Source organism: Empidonax traillii, unplaced genomic scaffold (assembly GCF_003031625.1).
Source record: "Empidonax traillii isolate 1590-97213 ecotype Southwest subspecies unplaced genomic scaffold, ASM303162v1 scaffold163:size1593379, whole genome shotgun sequence".
In the NCBI taxonomy this organism is placed as follows: Eukaryota; Metazoa; Chordata; class Aves; order Passeriformes; family Tyrannidae; genus Empidonax; species Empidonax traillii.
Genome location: NW_020955356.1, coordinates 717033 through 736789, shown reverse-complemented (window position 1 = coordinate 736789; position 19757 = coordinate 717033). Strand labels below are relative to the sequence as shown.

Sequence of the window (19757 nt, the reverse complement as noted above, 5' to 3'; positions counted from 1 at the left end):
TGCCCCAATTAGAAATACTTTATTTTAAGCTGGTGAGAGACCAAATTAAGAGAGACCAAGAAAGGCTTCTGCAGGTATATCAGCAGCAAAAGGAAAATAAGGACAATGGTTTTCAAAACTTATTTTATTTACTGTCACGGGCAGAACCCCCACACAATTTGCAGAAGTGAGGCGCAGTTTCTCATTGTCTCTCAGAAGTAGGTCAGGGGATCATTTCTGGTTTTGCCAGTCTGAAAACTAACAAGGCTGGGACCTTGGTTCTCATGAGGAAGACTCTGAAACACCCTTAAGTGGACATATTCAGTATCGGAAACTTGGACCTAAAAACCAAAAGAGCAGGAAAGTGAGGAGTATGGTTCAAATAAAAGGATGCTCTTTACATTCTTGAAAGAATATCTTTGCCCAGGAGCTTAATTTTAGATACATCTTCATTTTTACTTTAACAGCTCTTAACCAAGTCTGGACAGTAACCAGTGGCAGAAACTGTGTACACTTGTCTAAACCTTGAGGTTCAGGTGAAGGGAAAGTGAGCAGAACTGCTTGGGGGTGGAAGCATCAGAAGGTGCAACAGGATAAAGGTTTTGTGTCCTGTTTCAGTCACCAAGATGCCAGCATACAACTTCTTGGCACACTGAGGCTGGAAGACAAGAGACGATTAAGAAATCTTAATGACTCAGGGGTGGGACAAGATGCAGTGTCAGCTCCTAGAGGGTACAGAAAGATCTATCCAAAACTAGCACGTGGTCCTGAGAAACAATGACAACTGGAAAGCCAGGAGCCTGTGTCTGCAGTTACTCCAAACATTCAGTGCCTGAATGGGCAATCTGACACATCTTGGTGCTTGTGGGAGTGCGGTGTGAGTGCCTGAAATAAATACTTTTTCAAAGAAATTCACCTTTCCCTCCAGAAAGCACTCACATAAAGACTTGATAGGAAGCTATATCATTTCATTCACACAGAGCCAAGCACAAGGGGCCCTAAACTCTCCCTCTGTGAGGTACATAGTGTCAATGGAAAGTTTATTGCCTTAGGCACTAAGTGCTTTCTGGTGGCTGCAACGTAGCACTATGTTTGTCTTGGTCTGGATTACATCTCAGCTACATGTCCGCTGGTAACACATTAGTGATGTGGAAAATTCAGAAATACAAAAGAATGAATCTTGTGACAGAGCTTGTTCCACTTATTGCTAAAATGAGTAACTGTTTCCCATCACAGGCAAAATTGGAAAGAAGAGACAAATCATCTGTTTTCAGTGTTACAAGTGGATTTCCTCCTAATTCAGTTACTCGTCAGTCTTCATTTCTGAGTAGTTTGGTCATGAGGCTTAGCAGGGACAGCAGACAAGAAGTATTTTAGGTTGCCTAGGTAAGCAATAAGATGGCACGAAGGAAAGAAATGCAACTGCGCATGACTTCTGTCTGTACCTGTAATCTGAACTTTTCAGTGTTTTGTCAACCAAGTGAAAGCACATCTCACAGGAGCAAGGGAATGGTAAACACAGTTCATGTAGGTAACACTCTTGACTAGTCACAGAAGAGGCAGTCTGTCAGTACAGTTCCCTGAGCACAAATAACTGATAAGAGTTATCTTATCAGGGAAAGAAGATGTTTGGCACTGTCTGTCCTTCCTGTCATCAGCTAAATATGAGAAGCGTGGAGCAAATGCTCACCACATCTCTCTCCAGAATTACTCTCCCCCAAACGCTACCAGACAATTTCTTCCATAAAACAACTCTGACCCTTGTCAGGGGAGCATGTCCCACCAGGCACATCCCCACACGCTTGGGGTTTGAGAGACAGCAGTCCCACACCATGTGTGCTCTGCTCCAGAGGGCCAGCCTGCCACTCAGCAGCGCTTGCTGGCCTTCAGATGCAAACTATGCCCAGCAAGTTCTTCTGTGCTACTTCATAGAAAGCTGCTCACAGCCGTGGGTAAGGGTTCCTAGTAGAGGATGAATGGTGCTCTCAGAGGGATCCAAACTGAGCATTACCTGTTTTTCCTCCATAGCAATAGAGAAGGGATTATGAAAATACAAGAAAGAACTAGCAGGCAGGCAGTATCTCTGCAGCACATGATGCAGAACCAAAACATCAACACACCTGCTTGCTTGCAAAACTAGTCAGCAGACAATGAGATGCTTGCTCTGCGTTACAAAATGGACTCTATCTGATCCTCAGTCTGACTTCAAATTCAGCACAGTAAACACAACAGGAGGTCACAGACACAACAGGAAAGCTAATTTGCTTTGAAGGGAAACAGGAGAGCAGAGTTACAACTTGTTTAAATCACTAAGTTGGTAAGTCTTTGAATGGCATTATCCTGAGAAACTTACCAGTCCCATCTGAAGAAGCCTAATGCATGTTTTTGAGGTTTTTCTACTCCTCTTCTACAGTAGTGCCAAACAGCACCTGGAGATAGTCCCCAGCTCTATTAGTCATATCATACTCACAGAGATGTTTTTCTACCACATTTGCTTCTCTTTCCAGCTCTAAGCCACTCTGCAAGTCACCTATACTGTTTAACTGCAAAGCACCCCTCCTATAATATATACAAACCTTAATAAAGTAGTTTATCCCAGCAACCACTTGAGTCTTAAATACTATGGCTGTAAACATGGCACAGCTCCTGTTTTCCTTGCTTTCAAATTGTGGCTTCACCTGTAGAAAGCAAAGGGAAAATGAGTGGCAGGTTCATGTTTGAGCTTTTCATTCACATATATCACACATACCCCCTAGTGAAATAAACCCAGAACCTCCACTCTAAATCAATTTTACACCAAGACCTCCGGCCCTCTTTCTCAGCAGTGCCTCCAGCATTCTTTAAAATCCTGTTAGAATTAGACTTCCTAGTTGATTTCCCCTGACTCAAAGCTGTCCAGCTGAGCTGTCTGTCCTCTGCTCAGTACAGGGGAAACTGCTAACTGCTGCTCTTTTAATTCTGTGTCAAAGGAGATACCCTGTAGTGGTGCATGGGATTGTTGTGACCCAAGTGCAGGACCCAGCACTTTGCCTTGTTAAACCTCACACAATTGATCCCAGCCAATCAATCCAGCCTGTCCAGATCCCTCTGCAGAGCCTTCCTGACCTCCAGATCAACAAACCCACCCAGCTTGGTGTTGTCTGCAAACTGAGCAAGGGTGCCCTCTGTCCCCTTGTCCAGATCATCAATAAAGATATTAAACAGGACTGGCCCCAAAACTGAGCCTTGGGGAATCCCACTAGTGACCAGCCACCAACGGGATGTAACTCTGTTCATCACCACTCTCTGGACCCAGCCATCCTGAAAGATTTTTACCCACTGAACAGTGCACCTGTCCAACCATGGGCTGCCAGCTTCTCCAGGAGAATAGAACACTGCGGGAAACAGTGTCAAAGGCTCCAGGTAGACAACATCCACAGCCTTTCCCTCATCCACTAGGCAGGTCACCCTGACACAGAAGATCAGGTTGGTCAAGCAGGACCTGCCTTACCTAAACCCTTGCTGGCTGGGCACTCAAGATGAGCTGTTCCATGACCTTCCCCCCACTGAGGTCAGGATGACAGGCCTGTAGTTCCCCAGATTCTCTTTCCTGGATCCTCCTTCCAGCCCTTCCTGTGGATGGATGACACACTGGCCAACCTCCAGTTGTCTGGGACCTCCCCGGTGTGCCAGGACTGCTGGTAAATGATGGAGTAGCTTGGCAAGCTCCTCCCCCAGCTCCTTCAATACCCTCCTGTGGATTCCATCCCACACCATAGACTTACATGTATTTAAGTGGAGAAGCAGGTGACTAACTGTTTCCTCCTGGATGGTGGGAGCTTCATTACAGTGCTTGTCTCTGTCTTCCAGCTCATGGAGCTGGGTACCCTGAGGACAGCTGGTCTGACTATTAATGACTGAGGCAAAGGCATTAATTGCCTCAGCCTTTTCTTCATCCTTTGTGGCAATGTGTCCCCCCACATCCAGCAAATTATGGAGATTCTCCTTAGCCCTCCTTTTCTTGCTAATGTATTTTTAAAAACATTCTTTGTCATCTCCTATGTCTGTGGACAGATTAAGTTCTAGCTGGGCTTTTGACTTTCCAGCTTTCTCCCTGCATAACCTCACAACACCTTTGCAGTCCTCCTGAGTTGCCTGCCTCTTCTTCCAAAGTTTGTAAACTCTGGTTTTTGCCCTTAATTCCAGCCAACACTCTCTATTCAGCCAGTCCAGTCTTCTTCCCCACTGGCTCATCTTTTGGCACATGGGGACACGCTGCTCTTGCACCTTTAGGATTTCCTTCTTGAACAATGTCCACCCTTCCTGGATCCCTTTGCCCTTCAGGACCTGCCTCCCAAGGGATTCTCTCAACCAGTCTCCTAAACAGGCCAAAGCCTGCCCCTCAGAAGTCCAAGGTGTCAGTTTTGCTGACCCCCTTCTTCACTTCTCCAAGAATTAAAAACTCTATCATTTCATGATCACTATGCCCAAGACAGCCTCTGACCACCACTCAAAAGGCATAGACAGTCTTTTCTAGGCTGGGTAACACGGTGCCTCTCTGCACATGACATCCATGCTGATGACCTGATGCATTGCAGAATTTGGGCACAGGAGTGCAGGGTCAAGTGTCAGCCTGCTCAGACAGCCTCTGGGAGGGGCCAGCAGCACTCAGCGCTCCTCCACCACCCACCTGTTTCGCAGGAACGCACAGAATTAATTTTCTTTCTCAGCACATCCACCTACAGCTGGCTGCCACTCCCATGACATTCCTTCCTAGCAGGAAGGTCACAGAAAGTACCCAAGGAATAACCAGATCGTTCCTAAAGTGTCAGAAATTATTATCATATTTAGGTTCCTCATAATCTCTTATTTTGTTTTTCTGTTGAGCAGCTTCCATGGTATTTCTATCACCAGGAACTGACAGCTATATTTTCAACTCAGGAGCTGCTAACTGTAGCAAACCAGGAAAACTTTAATTCCCAACCCTCTTCCAACTAGCTGGATCAGGGGGCTCCTAGAATGCTTCTGCGGCAACTTTTGGTACATCATATTCTTCTCTCAGAATACAACAAAACAAAGCTGCTTCTCTCCAGTTTTGCTCTCTCTCCCAACCCTCTGTTTTCATTCTCCTGAAGTTACTGAGAATGAAAGAACACCAAGATTAAGATCACTCCTCTTCTGGAATCAAGCAGAAAATCTCTACATCCACATTTCAAATGCCATATTTGCCCTGTACTTTGTGAGCATTAGCACAGCCTGAAAACAGCATTCACAGTTCGATTTTCAGCCTGTTTGCTCACTGACAGACAAGCACTGTGGTTTCACCTCCAATACACACCAAAATACTTCTGATCGCCCAGAAATGACACAACCCAGCACTGAAAATGTAGCTCACTATTTGGGATGCTGCACTGGCCCAGCCATGTTCAAAGGAGGCCCTTGAGGCCTTTCACAAGACTCAGGAGTCAAATTTCAAGGTGGGAACATGAGATGAGAGATACAAAAGGAGTTTTCCCATGCTATGTTGTTCCCTTTGCATTCCTCAGGATGCACTTGATACTTGTTTTAAAAAGAGCTGCTGGAAGATCTGCAGAGCTGCTTCTCACAGCTGCTTCCAGGACAGGATCACTGCCTGTAACCAATGACCTGGCAACTGGGCTCACTGGCTTGCCTTTTGCCAAGCTCACCTTGCCCCATGGGCTAACCAGCAGGCTCTGCATCACAGCTGTCAGTCTAGAAAACAATGCCAGCAGAGAACACATTGTTTAAAAATAGCTCTCTCCTGAATATATAATTTTTTAGTGCATACTAGTACGTGGTTTGTCCTATTCACATCCTTTAGTGAGGAATTATTTCTACTAGATAACAACCTTCTCCCTTCAAATATGTCACCTCTCCTTTCAAACAAGCCCCTTCAGTGCTGGCATAGCAGAGCTGGGCTTTGAACTACATGTGAATATTCACTGAACGTAGCCAGTACTATGACTGGCTATGGACAGTGAGGAGATAGAGAAAAAACGGGCAGTCAAGGGGATTCCCATTTTCTGCTTGAGCTTTTTCAGTTTGAACCCTGTTTCAGTATCAACGCCTGGTTTCCCAGCCTTTACACAACATTCCACACTCAGACCTATGCACACAGAGACTTCATTGATGGACAGGGTGCAACTCACCTGGTTAACAATATGCTGGATTTCTGGAGTAGCCTCCTTGGTGTCAGATAAGCCCCCGGTCATCATAGTGGCAGGTGCCGTCTCTGAAATGACTGGCGGGTCTGAAATGGGTGATTCCGAAGAGGGAAGTTTAGCACAGTCTGAGCACATTCACCAGGCATCTCCTATATATACATAAACATGTGTCATGGAATCATGTGACCTGCAACACATGGAGCCTACCATTACCAAACTGGTGAAGGAGACAAATGGGGAAAATGGAGAAAAAGCAATGTAATACACTGATAATAATAAATGTAAAAAGCACTTTAGGAATCTCAAGAGTGTTCAGTCTTCATGTCAATAAGAAAAGCAAACATTAGCCTCCAGCCACCTATATCTTGAGACAGTTGGTTTGGACTGCAACTGGAACCTCTTGCCTCTCCACCCATGTGCAGATGACTGGTCTGTGCACTCAGGAAATGGATCAAAGTCACACCCAGTATTTCCCAACACCTTTCAAGATCAGAAGAAAGTATGCAGTAATTTCCTTACTGCAGGTCCCGTTCAACTTGGAATTTTACTGTCTCAATATCCTTCCAAGTGGGAAACAGGAGCAGATTGCATCTTATCTTCAGTGACTTGACTTCCCTCTGCCTGACCAGAGAGGTCCCACCTTCAGATAAGTACTTCAAATAAGGTATTTCTGCTTCTTTCCCCTCAGACCTAGAGCTGCATTCAGACAATCATAATAACAACTGAATATTCAGTAACATTTATATTTCAATTGAAACCCTAGAGCCAATTTCTGGGAAGACAAAGTACAATCCCTCTCGCTAGAGGAGCAGAGTGTGCACAATTGCTGTCCTAATGTCAGGGTACTCTCCTGAATCAGGCAACATGCAGAATACATAGTCCAAAGGATTCATTCCCAGACACATGGCACAGTCACATCCATGACCATATACAAATGGACAAAGCTCAAAACCTACTGAGGGACAACTAATAAGTGTTAGCAGCCCTCCCAGGTATGGGGAGGACTAACATTTCCGGAAAATTACTCTCCCTTGGTATTCCTGCCATCCCTCTCTCCAGAAAATATGAGGAATGTTGTTCCAGAGCAAGGACCAGAGAAGCAGCAACAGACCAGACAATTTGTAGTCTCCAGGGCTGGGTACATGGCAGTAGCTGAAATAGGACTACGTGCTGCACACAGGCAAAGGGCATTTCTGCTGGAATCAGCACTGGGGAGTTTGCTCAAAACAAGTTTGTTTATGGCCACAGCAATGGGGTTTGTGTAGCACAGACTTATCCGTGTCTTACCCAGGCTACTGACCCTCCTCCTCACAGATGACAAGTGATGCAACAGGCTGTAAACAAGGACTTCACACCCGACTTCAAGGCCTGGTTTTGATACAAAGGACCCGAGATGCAGAATCTGGGGCTCTAGGGGCCCTAAACTCAACAGCATAGAGATCAGTATTAGAGCTGTTTATGGTTACAGTGTTTGCAGAACTTCCCAAACTTGAGCAGCAGTGCTATACGAGTGGATGAAAAGCATCTGAGGAGAAACAGTTGTCCTGAGACAACATCTTTCGGAACCAAGAGAAAAACACTTCCAGGTCTCAGGAATGATGAGAACAGGAGCTCTTAAAACTGGATTTCTGCCAGCTTCACCAACTTCATCTCTCCAGATAAGGAGTTGCTCACAGCCCACTTCTGGAGCTAATGGCAATTCAAGCTGATGACTTCAAAATCCTTCCTTTGTACAAGACACTGGTGATTCACCCAAATGCTGATCGTGTTCCACCACAGTTGCTACTATGAGTCTTATTCACACAGCAGGATAGATAAGTAACTGGAAGAGCCAGCCCACCTTACTGAGGTCAGGAGTCACAGAATGTGTCCAACAACCACATAGCACCAGTGCTAAAACAGAGTATTTTATAACCTGTCCACTCACCAGGATACAAGGGATGTTATGGTCCCCAGGACAGCAGTACACCCCCGGAGAACACTTTAATTAGCAGGAAATACACTGATCACAAAGTCTAGGAAGGTTAATTTATAATCTCAGGAAAACTCTAGTTGTGAAACTAAAGATGTTAATGTTGTGTGGAAATCAATCATTAGACTGCATATTTCTGGATTTGCTGGTTTTTTACTTCAAAGCATAATAATTTTTTTTCTCCCAGATTGCACAGAGTTGAGCACAAGGGAAGGAAAATCAACACTGTCTACAAGATGATGCTGAAGTTTACACAGGCAGATCAATCTATTTTCTTTTCATGGCAGTGCTAACTGCTGTCCCAAAATCCAGTGATAGTTTTAAGACTGGGATGCAGTACTCATCCTGCACACAAATTTCGGGAAAGCACTTTGAAGTGCTGACGTTTCACAGACCTCTTCTCAAAGATGATCAGTGGCAATAGATTAACCTCATCCTAGGCAACATTCACCTACACCCCTCTCTAGTCAGCTTCAGATGTAATGAAACAGGATTTGGAACACAACCATCAAAAGAACAGCCGCCCCCATTCCCTCTCTTGCATAAGATTGTCAAGCTAATGATCGTCCCCTCCTTTAGTATTTGTGACATGTCTGATATCACGTACCATTCCAGCCTACACTCTGCATTTGCACAGATGGGAATTTCCATTCAATTTACTGCTGTTATATGGGACAATCTCTGCTGGCAGAATATCACCAGCATTCTTTATAGTTTTGAAGCTGAGTAACATCTTGCACCATGTACTATTCCAATAAGGAAGAAACAAATTTTACAGCTTTCAGGCCACTACTCCCTGGTGCTGTACATGGAAGTTTAAGAATTACAAGCTATAGTTGATAAAAACACTGGTACAGTAACAAAAAAAAGCAAACAAAATAAAATATAAAAAACCCTCAACCAAATTCCAAACCTCAGAGTTATGTATTTACAAGTCATCTTTAAACTAGAAATGAGAAACCTACAGCTCTGTAGGAATGACTGTGAAAGCCCAAGTCAGTAGTTCAGCCTTCTGGTTTCACAGTGCAAAGACACCTGAATGTGACTGGATGGTATGACACACTGTCTGATTGTTTTTAAAAACTAGAGGAAAGCAGCTCTCCATCTAGCAGTCGAAAATCTGTTTTGATGATCACAGTAACATCAACCTTGACTTTCACCATGCTAGTCTGAAAAAACGGTTTCCCCTCCTGCTCCTCACTCTGATTTCAAAAGATTTCTGACATCATACATCAAGAAAGATTAATAGAAACCTGACTTTCAGCAGCACAAAAATCTCATCCCAGCATATGCTGAGCCTGTGGTACCAGTAAAGAGCTTTCTCCCCTCAGTCTGCTTCACAATGACCGAATTCTTCCAACTTTGATAATTCGATAATTCAATGATTTTATAGAAACAGAAAAACCAGGCTGTATTTGCTGGGAAAGCCCCACCCACCCTCACTGCACTCCTACCTGGAGCTCTAAGCCATCAGCTCCACACGCTGCCTGAGAGCCTCTGCTGCAGCCAATGGCAGTGACACACGCTGGGCACAAGGGAAGTTCAGAAGCAAGGACCCTCTTTGGGAAGATGATTTACAACCAAACTTTTCCCAAGCACAGAGAAGGCACACACATCCTGCCGAGTCCGAGGGAAGAGGAGGTCTGGTCAGGCAGATGCCCAAAAGCCGGTCATGTGTCAAGCAACACTAACGAAGACAAGCTGAGGAACATCCTTCTGTGGAAAGCTGGACCCTGAGAACCTCCACTTGCATGTCCTACCAGAAGATGCTGACATAGATGGCTGCCCCATTCCACCCAACATGGCTCAAAATCCCACATTTCCAGCATGCCCAGCGTGGTGTTTCCTGAACCATTCGTTAGTGAAGCAACAACAGAGTGGATCAGCTCTGGGGGGGATTTTCATCAGCAAATTCGGCTGATGGGCTGGGAACAATCCCAGTGAATAGCCTGATCCTGCATCCCCAGTCTCCTCACAAATCCAGTAGAGCTCTGCCTGCCCAAAGCCCCACCAGAGCATTTATTTATAGGTGATAGCAGGCAAACAATACCTGCTTCCCCAGTCTGGTTCATGCTTCTCAACCACGTCCTCCCCTTTAGTCCACAAGCTCACAAGTCCACAAGTTTAGTTTCTGATACCTACTGCTGTTACATTTAGGGTTATATTGACCGAAGGTGGAAGGAGACTGGTCTTCCCATTCCTTCAAGGCACACATTCCTGCTCCCTGTCCTGCCACCCCTCTGCTCCCTGTGAGTGAAGCTGCTCTTAAGAGGAAGATAGTTTGGGTTCTCTGTTCCCCCATGCCAGAAATTTTCTACCTCACACTCTTTCTGATGAGTCGCCAATAGCGTGCATTTAATGCACTGAAACAAACCCAAAAGGCCCAAGACACCCAACAGAGTTTTGGAAAGAGGAGCTGAAATGGATGTGCCCTGACTTACAGCTGTGGTACCACAGGTGGCAGAAACAGCCTGGAACAGTATTTTGGAGCCTACCTGAGCTTTAGCCGGGCAGCAGCCCAAGGCATGACACACAGCAGATGAGCAAATAGCTTTCAAGTCTTATTTTATTTTCATGCATTTACTGTCATGGTCAGAACCCCCATGTGACTTGCAGAAGTGAGGCACCGTCCGTCAGGATGCCTCAGAAGTAGTCCAGAGGATCATCTCTGGTCTTGCCAGTCTGAAAATTGACAAGGGCAGGACATACATTCTCTGGAGGAAGGCCCAGAAGCACTTTTAAGTGGACATACTCGGTATCAGCAACTTGGACCTAGAAAACAAAACAGGAGGAAAAGCGAGGAGCATGGGTTTGAAGCAGGTTCAAACAAAAGGATGCTCTTTACATACTTGATAGAGTATCTTTGCCCTGGAGTTCAATCTGAGGTCTATCTCAATTTTTTACTTCCACAGCTCTTCACCCAAGTCTGGGTAGTACCTGCTGGCAGAAAACTGCCTACACCTGGAAAAAACTCTAATAAAAACCTTCAGTCTCAGATGAAGGGAAAATGAGCAGGACTGCTTGGGGCTGGAAGCACCAGAAGGTGGAACAGGAGAAAGGTTTTGATGGTGTCCTATTTCGGTCACCAAGATGTCAGCGCATCAGCTCACAGCCTCTTGGCACACTCAGGGTGGAAAGCAAGACCCAGTGAGCCTTAATGACTCAGGAGTGGGACAAGATGAAGAGACAGTGTTTGCTCCTACAAAGTACAGAAAGATCCATCCAAAACCAGCATGCAGTCCTGAAAAGCAGTGACAATTTGAAAGTCTTGTCTGCAGACTGGGAAAGAAGAGACAAATCTGGGATGCAACTGGGCGTGACTTCTGGCTGTACTTCAGCCCTCTAGTAAATTGTTACTCTTTATTTACACTCAGTGTTTTGTCCACAATGTGAAAGCACATCTCACAAGAACCAAGGAAAAGATAAATATCAAAAATGTAGCTAAGACTCAGATAAATATTAAAAATGTAGCTAAGACTCTGACTAGCCACAGAAGAGGTAGTCTGTCAGTACAGTCCCCTGGTGCCCACAGAGCACAAATAACTGGTGTTAATTTAAAAAAAGCACCTGGGAAAGAAGATGTTTGGCACTGTCTGTCCTTCCTGTCATCAGCTAAATATGAGAATCATGGAGCAAATGCTCACCACATCTCTCTGCAGAATTACTCTCCCCCAAACGCTACCAGACAATTTCTTCCATAAAACAATTCCGACCCTTGTCAGGGGAGCGTGTCCCACCAGGCACATGTCCCCACACTTGGGGTTTGAGAGACAGCAGTCCCACGCTATGTGTGCTCTGTTTGAGGGCCAGCCTGCCACTCAGCAGCGCTTGCTGGCCTTCAGATGCAAACTATGCCCAGCAAGTTCTTCTGTGCTACTTCATAGAAAGCTGCTCACAGCCGTGGGTAAGGGTTCCTAGTAGAGGATGAATGGTGCTCTCAGAGGGATCCAAACGGAGCATTACCGGGTTATCTCCACAACAGAGAGAGGGTTTTGAAAATACAGAAAGAACTATTCCTCTTCTACAGTAGTGTCAGAGAGGGATTTTAAAACATCCTGAGATGATTTTCTATTACTCACATCCAGATGCTTTTCTATCACATTTGCTTTTTTCTGCCACATTTGCTTCTCTTTCTAGCTCTAAGCTACTCTGCAAGTCACCTATATCGTTTAACTGCAAAGCACTCCCTCCTATATTATATACAAACCTTAATGAAGTACATCACCCCAGCAACTATTTGAGTCCTGTAGAGTATGGCTCTAAAGATGTCATATTTCCTGTTTACTCTGACTTCAAGTTGTAGTTTCACCTGTAAAAAGAAAAGGAAAAATGGTTGGCAGGTTCATACACCCTTGATAAAATATACCCAGAACCCCCAATATAAATCAATTTACACCAGGATCTCCAGCCCTCCTTCCTAGCACTGCCTCCAGCATTATTTAAAATCCTGTGAGAAGGAGACTTCCTAATTGATTTCCCCTGCTCTAAAGATATCCAGCTGAACAGTCTCCTGCTCACTACAGACAGCAAGCTGCTACTGGTTACCCTTTTAATTCTAGATCAAAGGACAGAGGCACCAAGCCATGCCCCCTACCAGGGTACACCCTGTGTCAACCACAGTTACAGGGAAGTGCTAGACAGCTCCCCTCACCTAGAACACCACGCCAGTCAGCCTGGGAGGCCGAAGATCCCTGCTCTGTTTCACAGCCTCGGAGCTACACTCCGGTCATCTGATGCTTTTCTTCTAAAATATGCACAGTCTGGAAGCACAGAAGGACTGCCCCAACATCAGGATGTTTTCCTCAGAGAACTATACCCAAGCCTCTGTGGTGGGGGGGGACCAGGAAGAGTTCTCCCTCCTACTCTCAGCATAAGGCAGAAAACAAAGAGCAAAGAATAATTTGTTTTCATTCTCCTGAAGTTACTGAGAATGAAAGAACACCAAGATTAAGATCACTCCTCTTCTGGAATCAAGCAGAAAATCTCTACATCCACATTTCAAATGCCATATTTGCCCTGTACTTTGTGAGCATTAGCACAGCCTGAAAACAGCATTCACAGTTTGATTTTGAGCCTGTTTGCTCACTGACAGACAAGCACTGTGGTTTCACCTCCAATACACACCAAAATACTTCTGATCACCCAGAAATGACACAGCCCAGCACTGAAAATGTAGCTCACTATTTGGGATGCTGCACTGGCCCAGCCATGTTCAAAGGAGGCCCTTGAGGCCTTTCACAAGACTCAGGAGTCAAATTTCAAGCCCCCAGTGGGCTGAGACATTGCCCTCCCCACCTTACACAGGAGGAAACACCAATGGCAAATACACAAAGGTGCTACAAGTCCCTGCCTAGGGTCTCCCTTCCATAGCTAAAAGGGAATTTCTCATTTCTTCAAGTGCTGCTCCTGCAACCACTCGTGCCAGCAGATGACCAACAGTGATACTGCTCATTCAATTGGTGTGCCCCAAGCAACTGTAGATCATCCTTTTCTCTTCCTGTTTTGCAATAAATTATCTCCCTCTGACTGACCTGTTACCCCAAACTCCAGCCCTGCCCCATGTACACGTGCCCAGCTCTGGTGAGCCCAGCTGTGACTGACCAATAGAGCCCCACACTGGGAGAAGGCTCAGGGGAGCTGGGGAGGGCGATGTGCTGCCCACAAAACCCCCTGAATAATGCAGGGTGTGACTGACCACAGCTTTTGCAGATAAGCTGACTTTATCTCAACATCAAGGGGACCACAGGGTGTTTTAGACAAATAGCTTTTGTCAGTCAAGGGAACCATTCAGGTGGTGTAACTTCCTGAGCTCAATAAATGAAAGGGAATGTCCCTCTGAATTAGCCAGACCAGCATGGAGGGAGCGAATACATGGTTCTGCCCAATACACAGTATAAAAACTAAACAGGGAACACAAGAATTTTGAAAAAAACAGCTGGCTAGAAGTGGCTTCCACCCACTGACTCCTTTTGTGGTGACTGAGGAGCTTAGTGTCAAGACAGGGAGCATGTTATACAGACCACTGACCAAGACTCCAGAAAACAATGCCAGCAGAGAACACACCATTTATTCGTTGCCTTGTCCTGTTTACATCATTTTTAGGGCATACCTGCATGTGGTTTGTCCTATCCACAGCCTTCAGTGAGGAATTACTTCTACCACGTACAAACTTCTCCCTTCAAATATGCCACCTCTCATTTCAAAGTAGCCACCTCAGTGCTGGCATAGCAGAGCTGGGCTCTGAAGTACATGAGAACATTCTCTGAAGGTAGCCAGTTTAAACCCTGTTTCAGTATCCCCACTTGGTCTCTCAGCCTTTACACAACCTTCAGCACTCAGCTCTTTGCACACAGAGACTTCATCTATAGACTAGGCACAGCTCACCTGGTTAGTGATATCCTGGACTTCTTGAGTAGCAGGCTCAGGGGGAGATAAGCCCCCAGTGGCAGGTGACTTCTTTAACATGACAGGTGGTTCTGAAGAGGGAAGTTTAGCACAGTCTGAACAGAGTCACCAGACATCTTGCATATATACATATATATATACACATAGACATGTGTGTTGAATTATGAGTAAGAAATCTGGCAGAAAATAAACCCCCTGGCATTCCAGCTGGGCCTCAGGGACAAGAGGGGCTGGGTACAGCTACACTTAATTTAGGTTTAGAAGCAATTCATCACTGTAACTCTGGTCATGTTCAATAGGAACTTCCACTAGCACAGATTCCCAAACAGTGTGGTTTACACTTTAAATCTGGTTGCATTCGAGGAGAACTTCTGCCCTCACAGATTCACAGTTAGTTTGGTTTATTGAAGCAACAGAAATTCAGATTTGAAATGGCCATTGATAAATGCACCTGCTGCAACAAAGCTCTAACAATAACAACCCGGGAAATAGTAACAATCGGACACAAAGGCTTACCACAAAGGCGTTCCTGCTTGGGATGAGAGAGAGGAGAGTAGTCCACTGACTGTCTCTGAGTCTTCTCGGGTCTTCCTCGTACTTCGGTGAAGTTTCTACCCTCCTTATATACAGCCCAATCGTCTCTTCCCCCTGCTTCTTCCATGTGGCATGATCAAAGTGGAGAGTTGAGTAACGTAGCCAAGTGTGGTAGCACGTACTTCATTAAGCTTATTAACATACGCAGGGGGGTTGCATTTCCTGTTCAAATGACCCTCAATTTTTGGGCATGGTATGCTTCAAGGTTCCGGCCTTACGATTTTGTTCTGGTCTGTTCTGTTTGTCAGAGCCAAAAGAGGATCATCCTGGCTCCACAGCACCTCCTCCTTCGGCCAACACATCCTTTCTTGACGTCAACCATGCCTATCTCCATCCGCAAAGATAACGTAGAGGGTACCCACTGTAGGCCATAAATAGGCAGCCTTAACCATTGCCAGGCTCCTGGGTCATCATCCCACAGTGTCATGGAATCATGGGACCTACAACACATGGAGCCTACCATTACTGAACTGGAGAAGCCAACTAACTGGGAAAACGGGGGAAAGCAATGTAAAACACCGATAACATTAATAATTAATATAAAAAGCACTTTAAGAATCTAAAGAGTGCTCAGTCTTCATGTCAATAAGAAAAGCAAACATTGGACTCCAGCCACCTACATCTCAAGACAATTGTTTTGGGCTGCAAATGGAACCCCTTGCCTCTCCACCAGTGTGCAGGTGACTGGTCTGTGCACTCAGGAAATGGATCAAAGTCACATCCCATAATTCCCAACACCTTTCAAGATCAGAAGAAAGCATGCAGTAGTTTCCCTACTGCAGGTTCCGTTCAATTTGGAATTTTATTGCCTCAATATCCTTCCCAATGCGAAAGAGGAGCAGATTGCATCTTATCTCCAGTGACTTGACTTCCCTCTGCCTGACCAGAGAGGTGCCAAGGTAAACAACAGCATTAGAAGTAGAAAAAAATTAAATCCCAGCTTCAGGTAAGTACTTCAAATAAGGTATTTCTGCATCTTTCCCATGAGAAGCAGAAGCTCTCGAGTTGAATTCAGGCAATCATAACAACGACTGAATATACAGTAACATTTCAATTGAAACCCTAGTGCCAATTTCTGGGAAGACAACACACAGTTGCTGTCCTGATGTCAAGGTACACTGCTGAAACAGGCAACATGCAGAATACATAGTCCAAAGGATTCATTCCCAGACACATGGAACAGTCACATCCATGACCATATATAAATGGACAAAGCTCAAAACCTACTGAGGGACAACTAATAAGTGTTAGCAGCCCTCCCAGGTATGGGGAGGACTAACATTTCCGGAAAATTACTCTCCCTTGGTATTCCTGCCATCCCTCTCTCCAGAAAATATGAGGAATGTTGTTCCAGAGCAAGGACCAGAGAAGCAGCAACAGACCAGACAATTTGTAGTCTCCAGGGCTGGGTACATGGCAGTAGGTGAAATAGGACTACGTGCTGCACACAGGCAAAGGGCATTTCTGCTGGAATCAGCACTGGGGAGTTTGCTCAAAACAAGTTTGTTTATGGCCACAGCAATGGGGTTTGTGTAGCACAGACTTATCCCTGTCTTACCCAGGCTACTGACCCTCCTCCTCACAGATGACAAGTGATGCAACAGGCTGTAAACAAGGACTTCACACCCGACTTCAAGGCCTGGTTTTAGTACAAAGGACCCGAGATGTAGAATCTGGGGCTCTAGGGACCCTAAACTCAACAGCATATAGATCAGTATTAGAGCTGTTTCTGGTAACAGTGTTTGCAGAACTTCCCAAACTTGAGCAGCAGTGCTATACGAGTGGATGAAAAGCATTTGAGGAGAAACAGTTGTCCTGAGACAACATCTTTCGGAACCAAGAGAAAAATGCTTCCAGTTTTCAGGAAAAAAGGGGTTGGGAGCTCCTAAAACTGCTAATTGCTGTCCCAAAATCCAGTGATAGCTTTAAGACTGGGATGCAGTACTCATCCTGCACACAAATTTCAGGAAAGCACTTTGAAGTGCTGACGTTTCACAGACCTCTTCTCAAAGATGATCAGTGGCAATGGATTAACCTCATCCTAGGCAACATTCACCTACACCCCTCTCTAGTCAGCTTCAGATGTAATGAAACAGGATTTGGAACACAACCATCAAAAGAACAGCCGCCCCCATTCCCTCTCTTGCATATGATTCTCAAGCTAATGATCGTCCCCTCCTTTAGTATTTGTGACATGTCTGATATCACGTACCATTCCAGCCTACACTCTGCATTTGCACAGATTGGAGTTTCCCCTCAATTTACTGCTGTTATATGGGACAATCTCCGCTGGCAGAATATCACCAGCATTCTTTATAGTTTTGAAGCTGAGTAACATCTTGCACCATGTACTATTCCAATAAGGAAGAAACAAATTTTACAGCTTTCAGGCCACTACTCCCTGGTGCTGTACATGGAAGTTTAAGAACTACAAGTTATAGTTGATAAAAACACTGGTACAGTAACAAAACAAAGCAAAGCAAAGAAACCATAAAAAACCGTCAACCAAAATCCAGACCTCAGAGTTATGTCATCTTTAAACAAGTCAAGTCACCTTTACATCTTTACAAGTCATCTTTAAATCAGAAACGACGTCAGACACCTGAATGTGACTGGATGATATGACACATGATCAGAATGTTTTTAAGAGCTTCAAAAGGAAAGCAGCCCTCCACAAACTAGTTGAAGATCTTTTTTCATCTCCACAGTTAACATCAACCTTGATTTTCAACATGCTGGTCTGCAAGAAAGGTTCCCTCTCCTGCTACAGACCCTTAAATCAACGAGAATTAATAGAAGCCTGACCTTCAGAAGAACAAACTCATTGTATTCCAGCCCATGGTGAGCCTATAGTGCCAGTAAAGAGCCACTTCCCCTCACTGTGCTTCAAGATGACTAAAGCCTACCCTTAAAAATGTTCTGTAAAGAAATTACCTGTTTCACCACTCTTTCATGCCTACAGGCTGCAGAAGACAATAGCACTGAGTGCCAGCAAAATCATACCTCCTTCTATTTTGCAGAAGGAAATAAGATACACAAACTCGAGAGGACTTTCCAAGCAAGTGGAATCTGCCCACCTCTATTCATCACTTCCAAGAAATGGGAAAGCCCCAGTACAGAGCAAGGATGTCCTGGACTCTGAACAGGGTCATCAGTTTTGCTCCAGTGCCTTTACTTGCAGAAATAAAAGTTAAAACCAGGAAAAGGATTTAATCTATTTGTGGGGTCCATTATTTGAGTCCCATGTGACATCAAGCAGCCCAGCAGTTTTGTAACTGCCTCCATGGTACTGCTGAAGCAAGGTTCAATCCCAGACTAAGCCTGGTCCTAGAATGGTGGGGTCCCCAGACAAATTTTACCAGCCTGTGTCCAGAGTGGCCCACAGCTCATATCAATGCCATTTCATAGCATCACAAACCATCTCCCTCCACAGGCACATCTGAAGGACTCAGAAGACAGCAGAGCCATGTTCTCCTGCCCCGTGCCCAAAGCACAGCATGCAATTCCCCTTACTTACCTTCCTGTTCCACGAAGTTCAACAGCAAGACACAAACAGCCTTGGATCCACATGATTTGCCATGGACTACTGTAAGAGATATCCCTCAGCACTCAGAGCAAACCAAATAGAGCAGTACAATTTCCCAGTGCAATCCTCTGCATACAAGCTGCAGACACTTAAAGAAGGGATGTTTGGGACTTAGGAGTCTTCTTATGGTGTCTAAAGTATTTCACAGACAGCTTTGTAAAGGGCTACTTCTTTGCTCTTATAGTCAAAATGAAAATAATGTTACCTTGGATTGGCTTTTTGGTGTTTTAGTTTTACACAGTTTTCTCATAACAAACTAAATAAAAAGAAAAAAAATCTGAGTATGTATCACATCCATTTCACAGGTCATTTTTCACAGCATCTGCTAAAGTGAAGAAGATTTCCCACAACAGCTGAATGAACATCTGGATGGATAAAGGAGGACAATGATTAATTCTCGTTATAGTCTCTAGTTTATACAGAAATACAAGATTAAATTTCGAGAGTATTGATGCCAACTCTATACACTAGCAGAAGACTCTATCATACAAGTGGCTTAAAAGGAGAATTTGTCCTTGCAGTTGACCCAAGCCATGGAGAGAATGGGTATTTTAGACAGCTATAAAAGAGGTCACTATTAAAGTACCAACTTTGAAATAAAAGCTGACTGTTCTCAACATCTCATTAATTGACCATGTCCAGTGGAATTCAAGTTACTGCTAATTTAGTCCATAGTTCTGAGCAGTATTTGATTTCCACCTTGATGAAAAACAATTATAAGAATTTAACAGTTGATGAACAAACATGTTTTCTGCTTTCAGAGTTGCAGAAAAGCAATGAGAAATCTTCAAGAATGAGATGAGTGCTCCAACCCGAGTAAAGTTCTGCATAGAACAGTTGCAGTACCTTGAGGAAAAAAAAGGAAAAAAAATGAAGTTCGAACATTAGGATTTACATCCTCAAAGATTTAAAATACATTTCTGCCTCATTCTCAGAAAAAAAAAAGTGAGACTAAATGACCTTGCTGCCTAAAAATAAAAGGTCACCAAGTAATTGCAGTCTCTACTGGACAAAAAACTATAAAACAGATGATGCTGCACAGATCTTTGTCAGCTTT

The 19757-nt window shown here is 44.6% G+C and overlaps 2 protein-coding genes across 3 annotated transcripts; both read right to left on the bottom strand.

Moving 5' to 3' along the window:
• Positions 1–114: 114 nt before the first annotated feature.
• LOC114058145 (cystatin-B-like) lies at positions 115–6401 on the bottom strand. Its single transcript, XM_027885195.1, has 3 exons — positions 6129–6401; positions 2556–2657; positions 115–320 (listed from the first exon to the last, which is right to left on the bottom strand). Exons 1-3 carry the CDS (start codon positions 6276–6278, stop codon positions 192–194), a joined length of 381 nt encoding a protein of 126 aa, XP_027740996.1. The 5' UTR covers positions 6279–6401; the 3' UTR covers positions 115–191.
• Positions 6402–10663: 4262 nt separating this feature from the next.
• LOC114058141 (cystatin-A-like) lies at positions 10664–17637 on the bottom strand. 2 transcript variants are annotated; one of them, XM_027885192.1, is made up of 5 exons: positions 17327–17637; positions 15037–15554; positions 14500–14591; positions 12323–12424; positions 10664–10887 (listed from the first exon to the last, which is right to left on the bottom strand). In XM_027885192.1, the coding sequence occupies exons 2-5, from the start codon at positions 15179–15181 to the stop codon at positions 10759–10761; spliced, it is 468 nt and encodes a 155-aa protein (XP_027740993.1). In that variant the 5' UTR covers positions 15182–15554; positions 17327–17637; the 3' UTR covers positions 10664–10758. The 2 variants fall into 2 exon arrangements, with proteins under 2 accessions (XP_027740993.1, XP_027740992.1); XM_027885191.1 differs by lacking the exon at positions 17327–17637 and having other exon boundaries at positions 15037–16195.
• Between the last annotated feature and the right edge of the window lie 2120 nt (positions 17638–19757).